At 32.7% G+C, this 14348-nt stretch overlaps 1 protein-coding gene across 1 annotated transcript; it reads left to right on the top strand.

The window, feature by feature from the left end:
- Window positions 1–3447: 3447 nt before the first annotated feature.
- LOC117324647 (calmodulin-A-like) lies at window positions 3448–12956 on the top strand. The gene is made up of 5 exons (XM_033880576.1): window positions 3448–3921; window positions 6782–6827; window positions 9445–9588; window positions 10022–10264; window positions 11061–12956. The coding sequence occupies exons 1-5, from the start codon at window positions 3916–3918 to the stop codon at window positions 11135–11137; spliced, it is 516 nt and encodes a 171-aa protein (XP_033736467.1). The 5' UTR covers window positions 3448–3915; the 3' UTR covers window positions 11138–12956.
- The last annotated feature ends 1392 nt before the right edge of the window (window positions 12957–14348 follow it).

Raw genomic sequence — 14348 nt, 5'->3', positions numbered from 1 at the left:
TCTGTTAGCTGTTATATATTGGTGTTGCCATATTGTGTTAAAGCGTATTTTTTGTATATTTTTTAGCGAGGTGAACTCTTGTGCCTTATTTGGAGTCGTTGTTAGTTACATTTTAATGAAAGTTGAACAGTGTAATCATGAAGTGGCTTCAGTCTGTAAAACAAGTATAAAACATGTAAACGACTACAGATACCATCGTCTGTGAAATACCAAGTTCATAATATTCATATCAAAAAAGTTTTTTTGTGAATTTTTTTTTTAATTGTTATAAATTATATAATTTTTTTAAATTTCATTAAACTTTTTATTTTTTTTGTTTTCATTTATTTTGCCTTTTTTTTTTTTTTTTTTTTTTATTTTGAAAATATTTATGCTTGTAATAATCCTAAGCAACCTGTTCATGCCAAAAGTCTGAAAACAATACCTAGAATTTGATAATTCTGTGACCTTAAGGTGTCACAATCCATACATCTAACAAGGAATTGCGTTTGTCTCAAATTAAAACTATTGAGTTGTAACATTACCAGCTATATTTATTTTTGACAACTTTTGTAACTTTTCGGTAAAATAGTATTAGGTTCAAAAAATGAACATTTAATTCACCAGAGAAAATGTTTGACTTTGCGTCCAGAGTCTGTATTTGACGTGGAACACTCTCTTATCGTAAGCCGAGTTCAATTTTACATGCTATTTCCTGTACACAATTTGCTCAGAACATTTTATTGCAAGTGTTTCAATTAAACAGTCATTTTTGCTACGAAAAGTTGTGTATGGAGAGATGAGGCGTTATTTTATCTATGTATCTTATCTAAGTGCAAAGTACCTGATATACAGGGGCGAGCGAAAGGAAAGAACAAACGCCTAAATGCTGTCTCAAAATATGTATACTGTATAGTTGTTTAATTTTGCGAGACTAATATTTCGCGGTTGTCCCAGTTGGAAATAGTTCCCGGTTGTTAAATTTCGCGCAACACCGTCTTGTTGAAATTCTGTAGTAAACAAACAATTCTTCTTTATTACTGATATATTAATATTTTCAAGGCATATTTTTTTCGCGATGTATTTATTTACCGCGAAATTAAATCCCCCGCGAATACGACCAACTATACAGTACATTCCTCTCTGGTACCTGACACTAATCGATAAGTTGAATTTTAAGAATATATTTTATATTGTGCTTCATTTTTGTCTGTGATAACTCTAGAAAATATGTCATATATACGTATTACTTGCCGTTATTACGTTGTTAAACGAATGGCATGAAAAGATCTTTCGCGAAGTATTATTTATCAGTTGCAAACAATTCTTTTAGCAATATATAACTTCAACAATACCATATTTGGCAGTCAATACACGTAAATCAATTTTTTTTAAATTTTTTTTTCGAAAGATATTAATCACAATGAGATTCGAAAGAGTTTTTTTAATAGTATAATGGGGACGCATTTACATGTATTGCACGCGTATTTCTTTGCATGCCATATTCTAATATTGTATACGTGATTATTTGAATAAGCATTAAACACGAATATCAAAAATACGTCTCGAATATATAGTATTCAGAAACTAACATTATATAATAGTGTAAATTTGGTTAACCAGGGACTGATCAATCATTTGTCGTCTTCAAAGTAAACGCTAATTGAATTGGTCATGTCAGTATTTGTATACATATATATGTACATGCATTTGTAATTTAAAGATTCGTTTAAATTGCGTTAATCATGAAAACTATTTCTATGCGTTGAACCTAGCCTGACATATCAGCTTTTATCATGGTTGAGTACATATAATCATTAGTTAAATACTACCGATTGTGACTGTCCTGCTGTGTGAGAAACATTCCCACACAGATACGTGTATTAATGTTTGTTTACATAAACTATTAACATGATTAGGTTTTATTATTCCTCTTTCCTTCTATGTCATACATTCAAACATTTCCCTTATACTATGTGTAAATACATAATAAAATACTAAAACCCTTGGTGTTGTGGTATTATATTGTTAAAGATATTCAAATGTACCATTGTCATGCCAAGCTGACGTGATAAGTGGCTGTATTCTTGTCAGGACGTAAAAGAACTGTCTGCACTAAGATATATACGCCTGCCTACAAAGGCTCTCATACTGTAATTACTGTACTTGGGAATTAATCTGTGATATTTTTTTCAAATTAATTTTTCATATTCAGCTTTTTTATTCCGATATTTCATGCATATAACAATGAAATAAACATTTTGCTGTAAATCACTTATATTTCGCATGGGGTTTATTTTCGCGTTAATACACGAAGAGATTCAGTCGCGAATTCAAATCCTTGAAGATTATTTGTACGAAAATAACACTTGGATAACGGCGAAATTACCAGTTACCGATATAGGAGTCTTGCAGATTCCATAACTCTGAAAGCTATTGATTCGCAAATTGAAAGCCATTTCTAGAACAGCGTTTGCGAGATTATGTCTTCGCGAATTTGTCTGAAGAAGTTAATTCGCGAAAAAATGGATTCGCGAAATCTAAGTGATTTACGGCATATGAAAACATAGAAGACAAAATGGAACCCAGTGATCAAGACAGCGGTAGATACATGTCCCTAAGCAAAGCTATAATAAAGACAGTGTTTTGTAAATAGTCAGCGTTAGGTGGTACGAGAGTCAAAGGAAACAACAGGAGAATGGAGAATATTTCATCAGGGTTACTTCTTACAGCCAAAATTAGAGTGAAAAGTACGAAAATAAAATGTCAACAAACGAAATCAACCAGGCACCTGAGAGGAAAGGACATCCAGAGTTTACACAATATATAAAACGAATTGATTCTAAGAGATGACGCTGTTTTCACTAAAATCTTTATAGAGTACTGATTCAGCTTTATCTTCGTGGTATACTTTTATTTAATGTAAATAAGGTATATGGCGAGGTTTCTGTATGATATTTACGCCCGGTAGCTGTATATTCAGGATATAGTCCATGTTTTGAAGGTACGGATCCATACTGTATTGAACAATTAATAATGGGCCAGTACTTATTGTACATATATAATGTGCTGGGTTGCTAGATCAATATGACGCTGTTTCAAAATACTCAAAGGGTTTTAGTTAAGCTATTGTCAAGTCGCGGCCCAGAACCTAATGTGGATTGATCCCGCTTCAGGTATGTTTGTCAATCATCGATTTGTGGGGTAGGAGAGATATCTACCTCCGAGCTTATTTCTATTTTATTTATTTTTTCGTCCAGGTAGCTTATCGCACATAATAACACGAATTAACTAATAAAACAAAACATTATGGAACAAAGCCACAAATAAAACAACACGTTGATCAAAGCGTCGCGTTTTATTTAAAAGACCAACACCGAATCTTATCCTCAATTATCGATCAGGTTTAAATGTTTGAGAATTGTGCACAACAATTTAAAAAAAAAAAGTCTCCTGAAGATATTTATTTATATCCCGGATCTGAATACCTATATACAATACGTAGACTATATAGATATACGGCTCTGTGACAGTTCCATGCCCCGCGTCGATGATGCATTAATGATATGGTGTGATAGGTATATTGAACAGGTAAGAATCAATAAGTAGCTGAATAACGACAGGGCACCTCTGTTAAGGACAACAATACATTTCAGAACAAGTCCCACGTGGTATCAAACCTCAGTCACCTGAAACAATGAGAAGGTCAACAATCACAGGACTAATACCAGATACCTACATGTGAAGTGGTCATGCAGAAAGCTTTATTGTGGACATAGGAGGATTCGTGTTCCTTGTCATTCAAAATATCAGCAGCCATTTTGAATTTGGACAAATTGTCAAAGATAAACACATACCTGGTTGTCGACTTCGATATCCCAACTGTCCCTGACAGAACTAGTATATACGGCTGCTGGAACTACCTAAACAGGTGTCATGGCGGTGAGTATTTATACATATATATACAAAATGTTTTTGAAACGTTGATTACAGGTATGAACAGGTGTTTAATTACAAAACATTAGTATATTGCTTAATATTATGGACTTCAAACATGACATATGATTATCCAAAAGCAAGTGATTAAAGTTATAAATAGATATCTTTAAGTGGAATATGTTGATAGGAATTTTGCTAAACGCTGACGTAAATTTGAATCACGCTCTTCATATCAGGGTAAAGTATAATATGATATCTAACTGGGTATATGTAACATTGTTTAATTGATTATCAATATAATTAAATATGTTGAACATGCATTTTCCTGTCTAGAATATCATTTCAGCAATCGGCGAAGGTAAACCTACACGTATAAATAGACAAAATTTACCATTCAATAAAAAAATTGTTTCCCAGAAAGGATCAAAATATTCATTAAGTTTAAATCAATACTTACACTTTAATTATGTAAAAGGGTTTATATAGGTATTAGCCTGTTGCCCAATACCAATTAAATTAATTCAATTAAATCATTGTGAAATGGAAAAATATTGGATAGTAAAAAAGTATATGCATGTAAAGTTAATCAGTGATGAGTTTATATTCACTGATTAACATTATTTATTCATTTTGTGTTGGTACATAAATATACTGTTGCATATGCGCATGTATACCTGAAATCACATTGTGATTAAAATGCTAAGTGACATGTCTGCACCGGAATCAATAATTAATTAGATTCCAGTCAAGACTTACACCTTATATCTTGGATTTCTTGTTTATTTCTCATTAAACTGGTAATTAATTACAACCCAGATTACGGATAAATAGAAATATACACCTTTTAAAAGTCCTCTTAATTGCGTTACGTCAGATGATAAAGACCATTGTTTATTATTACAGCTAACAGCAGAACAACAGAAGGTATTGTTGTCTGGCAGTGTTTTGTTATTGGGGAACACCATCAAATCATGATGCATTTTCATTGACAATCATCTCATAATGTCACAAGAGTGCATCTTTTTTAAAAGTGTGCTGTTTGTTTGTTGAGGGTACATTGTGTCTGTTGAATGAAATTAGGATTCGATACACATTGAATATTAAGCAGCTTTAAACCAGGTAAAGGCAGAAACATTAATTTAATCAAAGGCAGTTTTATTCGATTACAAACAAAATCATAAATTCATTTTTTACTACGTGGTAATCAATCGGTGGATTATCTTTGATAGGATAAAGTTGTAATGGCGTACACATGTTTATTTTACACATCTACCGATGACGTAGTGTAATTTTGCCTCACAAGTTTCGATGACGTAAGGATGTTTATTTAGAAACAACTAGTGATGACGATAGGAAATGATAGCACGCAACTAGCGATGGTGTTTGGCTGTCTCTTACCCCTTGTTATTAATGACGTATGGAAATTATTACACACAGTTAGCGATGATGTAGGGATGTTCAATACACACATTACTTGTAATGGTGATAGGACAAAATAATTCTACTTGTAACACACATCTATTGATGACGCAAGGATCGTTGTATCTCATTGCTAGTAATGACGTAGGTATGATTGTAAAACACAGCTAGTGAAAAATTCAGGACTAATTGTAGCCTTTCTAGTAATGATGTAGGGCTGTTTGTTACACACAGCTAGTGATGACGTAGAGATGAGTTCAACACAAAGCTATTGATGACGTGTCATAATTGTAACACACAAATGGTGATGATGTGATGACGTAGGGATATTTGTAGCACTTAGCTAATGATGACACAGGGACATTTGTAACACACATCTAGTGATGACGTGGACATTATTATTACACACATCTAGTGATGACGTAGGGAGGTTGGAACGCTTCACTAATGATGACACAGGGATGGTTGTAATACACATCTAGTAATGACGTGGGCATTATTGTACGCACAGGTAGTAATGACGTAGGGACGTTTTTTATCACTCAATGATCAATTTTGTATATCTATTGCTCAAAACTTTTCAGAACATTCAAAGAAATCAAATCCTATTTAAGTATAACTACATTATTGGAGCACCTTTACAGCTTGCCTACTCTTAAGTTTAAATTAGTACAATTTGTATTTCTAATTTAGGAATCAATTAGGTGCCAAATCAATTCAATAAATTTATTCAATGAAGTGATAATTAGCCGAAAACCCATCTAATTAGAATTATATACACACACATATATATATATATTAAATAATAAATTGAAAAGCCGTTTTTAGATAGGGCTATTTTGTTATGTTAATTACATGTATGATTTAGTTAGAGGTTTTTTGTGCCATGCTAGATGTTAACATTAAATATCATTTGTCCGTTTTGAGGATGCAGTGCAAAACATTTTGTTGAATTAGTTTTCAGAGGAATAATTCCAGAAGTAACATTAACACCGGCTGGACTTGTGTATTGACATTTTGTGTGTGTTTTCTTCCTTCCCCATTTCAGCTGTCTAATAAGGCATGATGTATTACATTACATAAGTCATTAAAGGTTATAATATTGATTGACACTAAGTGATACATTTCAATTTTAATGAATTCAAAAGTAACTATGATAGAAAGTCTCCTATTTGTAAATATATACTGTAGTAGTCAACTTCTCATACGCGAGTTTATATCACTCAAATGCCAAAGGAAATATTGTCAAATATTTTAGAATTTAGCCATCATTTATCTGATACCTTGTATCGTTAAATTCTTTAAAGGAATTAATTGTTCTTTCTCATTAGTACTTATATTTCTGAAAATCAGCATCATAAAAACAACACAATTTGGCTGGCGATTAGGACAATACCATGTAGATAAATACGTATGTAAGATATATTTGATATTTCATTCACAGCTCATAGATGAGACATTTGAGGGACTCGCGGAGGAGCAAATTGAGGGTGAGTGTAATTGTGATAACAGTTCTTGAGAATATCAATACTATGTTAATTGAAATCTCGTTATAACGACCATCATAACAGTGATAAAACCTCGATAAAATAGCCCCGTATATACAGACCTCAGATTCTAGTGTTTTACTTAGTGTTTTACCTAGAGTTTAGAGTTTTACCTAGAGTCTAGACTTTTACCTAGAGTCTAGAGTTTTACCTAGAGTCTAGAGGTTTACCTAGAGTCTAGAGGTTTACCTAGAGTCTAGTGTTTTACCTAGAGTCTAGAGTTTTACCTAGAGTCTAGAGTTTTACATAGAGTCTAGAGTTTTACCTAGAGTCTAGTGTTTTACCTAGAGTCTAGAGTTTTACCTAGAGTCTAGTGTTTTACCTAGAGTCTAGTGTTTTACCTAGAGTCTAGTATTCTACCTAGAGTCTAGAGTTTTACCTAGAGTCTAATATTCTACCTAGAGTCTAGTGTTTTACCTAGAGTCTAGTATTCTACCTAGAGTCTAGTATTTTACCTTGCATACTTATCCTATTGGCCCATTGTCCTCTATTCATTATCATGTCCTCTCGTTATTCTCTTTATCTAAATTTAATTTCAATGTTAAATTGCCGCTTTAAAATATTCACAATAAATATGCTCCACGATGATATTCACGGGGGCATTGTCGAATTTCTAACCAAATTTGGAATACGTTTTCTATGACGTTCATGAGGGAGTTAATGAGTATATAACCAAATTTGGAATACTTTGTAATAAAGATTAAAACAATATTAGATACAAGATATTGACGTTTCTGCTATCTTTTATCTCTTTTGAGATATATTCATATTCTATACTAAACACAGAACTCAAACGATCCTTTGACACAAGGCCAGTGAGATTCTTGGAACTTTGAACATTTACCATAACCTGTTATCACCTCCTAGGAGGATAAATCTATCAAGGATGCACATGGTCTTTATCAGGATATTGAAGAAATATCAAGAGGCCGACTTTTTTTCTTCAAGTCTATGAGGGTGATCCGTTTGTATGGTGAACCAACAATGGATATTGTAGATTCCTGCAGAGTCATCCAGATGAAAATTATTCATTAATTATTGTAAAAATATGCAGCCATTAGGTCCACTGTGGTAACAACAGCAGTCCACTGGGACGGTTGTAAATTGATTAACTCCGCTTTGTACTTACAACGTAATGCTGGTTTTCTGTTCAACCTCTTGGTATAGACATCACCATCGCATTAACATCCATACACTTACTACAGCAATGGGCTGTGAGTACGGTATAAGGTTACCTCTAAAAAACACAGGAATTCCATCGTCAACGCTCCTTTGTCCACGATATCTGTTTTGTATCCTATTACATATTTGAGATAGACACGTATTTGATGTATATCATTTACAATATGTTTGGTTTGAAAAATGAAACTTTAGCAATATAGGAACAATAATTTTGGCACGGTGTGGTCAATGACGTAAACTGTTTGTGATTGAGATGAGTAACTATACATCATGTATATCAAACATGTATTCATATTGATACAGCTGCTGGAAACATATCTTAATTTACTATTGCAGGTTTTATGTGAACATTTGATTTTTAAGAAAACAAAAACAAAACAAAAAACACAAAACAAAAACAGAAAAAAGCAAAACACACAAAAAAAACACAGCAAAAAAACCAAACAAACAAAAAAACACAAAACAAAGAAAAAAAACAAAAACAAAAAAACAACAAAAAAAAACCCCAATAAAAACCGATTGAAAATAAAATTCTCAAGCTAACAAATCAAGTGTTCCATTTACATCTTTAAAAAGCTTTAGATTTTGACATATTTTTGCTATTTGATTCATATTGACAGAAACAACATTCGAACAATAAAAATGGTAGAAATATTGCGTTTAATATATTACAATTAGACAGGATATATAATTGGTGGGTATATTGTTTGGCCTATTACCAGCCCTGACCCGGACAAAAATATATATTTTTAAAACTCATAGTTTAGTTCAAACGATAAGAGTCACCAACAGACACGTGCTTTTTTGTTTTTTGTTTTTGTTTTGTTTTTTGTTTGCTATGAAAATATCAATTTTAAGGAGTTATTCTATTCTCGCTGTGTCTTAGCAAACCTTAAATCGCAAACTACAGACACCTTGAACTTCTGATTAAAGGAGATGATGACACGACATCCATTTTGTTGAAAACTTTTGATAACCACCAAAATTAAACCATCGAAAAAAAACCCACTTTTACAGCACATCCAATGTGACTAGTATTGTAATAACACTTAAATATATAGACAGAACAGGGCATCAATCCAAATAAGAAAGTCAGAGATTAATATCATATACACCATATAATAGTTAGAAAAGATATCCTGTCGCTACATTTGTCTGTCTGAAATTCAAAGGCAAGTCTTGCAAATGTAACACATTATATAAAGATGCTGACTTATAATAAGCGGGCGATAAGTGTCGTGAATTAATATTATCAACAAATCATTAGTTGATACAATTAACTGAATTTCTGTTCTTGGTTATCTATGACATATTAACACAACATTCAGGCGGTCGTAGTTATTAAAATAAATTTATTTCTCGATCAATTATTTCTCAGAATACCGGATGGCATTCCGTGTGTTCGATAAGGATGGAGACGGAACAGTGTCCGCGACAGAACTGGGAACTGTAATGAGATCCCTAGGGGAGAACCCTACCGAGGAGGAACTAGAGGCGCTGGTCCTGGAAGTGGACACAGACGGTAAATAGTGTGACCTTGTTGATGTATTTTAATTAATTTAAATGTATAATTACAGGGGTGCGGGCCACGTGTTGTCAGAGTTATTGTTGTTGTGTTGTTTTTTTTCCAGTGATCTCCAATTCAGTCAAGGACAATGGTATCGCATGCATGATATGTTATGCATTGTTTAAATGACGTGGGAGTTTAGTGACTGAAACAAATTATATTAAATATTAAACAATTTTTATAGGGAAAGCTAACTATAGTTTTCTAGATTGAAATATGTGTCGGTAGGACTTTCAATGAGGGAATAATATACCAAAAAAATATACATATAAGTCACAGTATAACACAATTTATGATCAAAAACAAAACAAATATTGTCTTTAAATTGTATTACAGAAAATGAATAATTAGCAAACTCCATTATTACCATTTGTTTCCACACATTCAGGTAACGGAACAATTGAGTTCGATGAATTCGTGAGGATGATGAAGAAAAAAGATGCAAACAAAGGAAGTCCAGAAGAAATATTTGAAGCGTTCAGAGTATTTGACCGCGAGGACAGAGGTTACATCACTGTCGATGAGTTACGTCACATCATGACAAACCTTGGTGACAAGCTCCCGGATGAGGAAGTTGATGAAATGATACAACTTGCTGATATAGATGGCGACGGAACTGTTGAATATGAAGGTAAATCGATTGCTAATCCTATACGTTATCGCAATACGAATGCTTGGATACACTTAGAACTCTTCCGCATTCTGTACATTTGAAATTATGCATGCTCTCTTCTACATAACCCAATAGGATAAACAACAAAAGTACAACAATTGTATTTCACAGCGACATAGACACTGACTGATGAATCCGCATTCTGTTTATTCCGATATAGTAATTGCTTGTACATTTATTTTATTATGCATAATATATCTTAGATAAGTTGCAATTCATAAAATCTTGACGCAAGGTTAATGTACACGGACACCAAAGATACTGACACCTCGTCCTGTTGAAACAAATTGAGATTATGATACGGTAAAGCAAATGACTTAGACGGTCTTACAGCTGTTTCTTAGATGTTCTAAGGGCCTAAAGTGTTGTTGATACAAAACTCGAAATTTATCAAACGAAATGGCAAAATATCGATAGGAAGTTGCAAACGATCCATATTTAATTTAAAACTAATGTAAAGTTATCATTATAAAATTTTATATCACAAATAGTTAGAATCGTAATTTAAAAAATCCAAAAAAGCAGAAGATAAGTTGGATAATGTCTTAAACTATAAAGAATTACATAAATTGGAAACACTCTTGAGCTGTCTAGATTTTAATATTTCGACTGCTGTCTAGATCAATATCTTTTTAGTTATCTGTCACATATCTACAATCTATGTTTTAGTACCATCGATATATATGCATATGATAACTTTCTGACACCAATGCACACTCATTCTGATACCAAATTCGATTTTGTATCATTTCAGAATTCGTTAAGATGTTAGCGAACCCTGAAGGAGTCAAAGACCCAGATTGTGATCAACAAGAACAAGTGGCGGTATAGACATTGATATTATAGTCATCAAAAATAAAATAAAATGCCAGGGATTTAGAAAAGTCACAATACATATCCTCGGCATCATATACCGTGGTGTTCATATGTATAACAATACTTGTCTGCCTATGTATTGTTACGGCCTACTGTAAGATATTGTTTGTACAATGTATATTGATTTCATACGAAAGGTATATGTCTATCAGATGCAATTTTATTAACGTATGTATGTTCGTTGCATGTCGATCAGCTGTATACATACCAGACAAAACAGCGTTCATACAGGTATGAATACATGTGCTGAACATATCGGTATGATCGTAAAGCTATAAATTCATAATGCCACCATGTCGCTTGAAGGCCCGCTTACAGTTATGAAAAACTAATATGTATTTTTCAATGAGACGCTTGGTGGAACGCTTTTATTAAGAAAGTGAAACGCTTTCAACAAATCGTTCAGGTGAATATGACTGCTGAGGTCATATGCCTTTAATACAGATTATTGACATTACACACAAAAGAACTCCAACGGTTATGGAATGCGTTTAATTCGATAAATGATGACCACATTTAAGACTATAAAAACAGAATTTTATGATGTGTTTTAATAGCTATGCTGGTATGGACTGCCGTTAATTGCTTACATATTACGATGTTACGACAAAGTGCTTCATTGAATATAAATGAAAGCCACCATCACAGTTATACTGGTAGGGTGTTTGGGGTTAAAATTTGCAATCGATAGATCCAACGGTAAACTATACAATGTCTAATACCAACTTTTGAGCTGTCTCTTCCTGGTTTCAGCTCCATTCATTTTCCACAAAAAGAAATTTCTCAACTCAAAATTTTCTTTGGGAATGTATCACAGAGTGTAATGAAAGTTCCCCAAGACAGACTTTTCCCTATGAAATCCAATAATTCATCCTATGGAAAGGTTTAAGCTTAGGGATTTCCTTAAGTGAATGAAGATTGATGAAATAAGGGCCAGATGAATTATTTCAGTGAACAATATTTCTCTTCTTGGCCTGGCAGGCTTACTTTGAAATGCTACCTGACCGGTTATATTTATTACCATATCATATCCAACGACATTCCCCTCAGACGGTTGGTTTCCTTTCACTAGTTCTAGAGGCGTCCAGAGTTATGATATCATTGCGTCATCACAGAGCATTCATGAATAGAAACGTACATCAGATATGAATCAAAAGTCTAGACCTGGGGTTTGTCGCAAGGATGCGATATCAAATGACCTTTAAGATCGTAATCAGGGTCACATGGCTCAATATATTGTCATCGGTATCATTGTAGAACCCAATTTCATAATCAAATACATTTATATCTTTTATAGATGGTAGCAAAAGTCAGCAGAATGCACAGGGTTTGTCTGATTGATAAATTATCGTTCATGAATAAGACTATGTTATGCCATTTATCTGACCCGCATCTGTATCTCGCAGGGGAACCTTGTAACGGTAGAATTGAGACAAAATCATTATTTCAAGTCATATTTGTTTTTAAACACATTTCTCGTATCTTTTATGAACATTGTAATTTAAATAAACTCATGAAAGAAAGACTGGCATTATAATAAACAAAAATGAAGTAAGATATCAACGGATTAGATGTTTGCTCTTTATTGTATTTATATTGTGCAAGACCTCACTATTCACATTCTTTAATGCTGCACTTTTTATATGATTTTCATGAAAATTTAAGCATTACAACATTATTTATCATCCCTACCTGATTTAAAGATAATATGTCCTTTAATTATTGATTGAAAAATGAGACAATGACAAGAATTAAAATCCATTGATAAAAGCCATTGATGTTTTAATTCGTCTCTTTTTCTCCTTTTAGTTTAATTTCATATTAATATTTTATTTTTTATCTTTTTCAAAATTTTTCTTTATTTCTTTATTTTAGCTTTTTTTTTTAATTTTCGAACTTTTTTATCTTAACTTATTGTGTATTTGATATTTGTACGTTAATACATGATCTCGTATTGCCTTTGACAATACATCCGAGAGGTGTGTAAGTTTCATTACCATCATTCCTCATGCTTTTCATTGGTGATATATTTTTTTGCTTTCTGTTCATATGAAAAAAGGCAATATTTGTGATATAAGACGTCTAGACCATCCAGTATTTGTTTTTTCAAAAATATAAATCTGTATATACACCAAAACTTGTCAAACCGAACGCTACAGTAGAAATTGACACCTGTTGTTTACATCACAGATTGCATATTTCACAATGTACATTTGATGAAACATTGGCAGGTCAGAGTGACATTGTAGGTCCATGCGGGGCTTGCTGTTGACAGATTTTATTGTATGAAGTGAACCAAAGACATCTTAAGCCATAAAATTTAAAATTACATGTTTTGATTAAGCCATGATTAGTATAACCTTTTATCGTTCAATATTGTATCAGTTTTTACTAGATTTTAAAGTATTTTCTTCTTAAAGTCAATTAATTATGTATACTATCGAGTTTGTGATGAAGTATACATATTTTCAGTTGTTATCAATTGAATCGTTGGTTGTGTATATTCGTTGTTACATTTCACTGATTAATTTATTATTATTGTACATATTTGCAATTCAATAAATTCGATCATATTTGTTTTCTTTGTGTTTGTACTGGTTTTTTCCCAAACTGTAGCTGATATTCAAATCAGAAGAAAATTAATAAAATTAATAAAAATTCAATCAAAATCTTAAAAGTCGAACAAGTGAAATTTACTCTTCTACGATCACTTGCTATCACTCTTTTGCCTTTTCATTGTTTTGCATACTTATAAAACTATTATTTAGGAGACATTTATAAGTTAATGAGATAAATTGCAATGGGAAACATCCGAATTAAACTTCCTATGCCTATATTCTGTTTTCGCCAGGAGTCGAGACATATCACATAAATTGCGATCCGGGGAACAAGATCCTAATTATGACTTTGACATTCACAAAGGACGTGCTTGGAAGCAGACATACAACTGCCGAGAAATGGAAACCTCAGTACATGAGAGTTTGTTATTAGTGATACTATCAGGAAATGGAAAAATCAAAACAGGATAGGGGGTAATTCTGCACATTTTTTATAAGATATGCTACAATTGAGAAATAGACACTTTGATTTAGGGTAATGGATATTTCCAGATGTTACTGGGCGCTGGGCCTCAAACCAGTGATCTCTAATCTCCTAGCAGACATCT

This window comes from Pecten maximus, chromosome 3, assembly GCF_902652985.1.
Source record: "Pecten maximus chromosome 3, xPecMax1.1, whole genome shotgun sequence".
Taxonomy (NCBI): Eukaryota; Metazoa; Mollusca; class Bivalvia; order Pectinida; family Pectinidae; genus Pecten; species Pecten maximus.
This window is presented reverse-complemented; position numbering and strand designations above follow the sequence as displayed.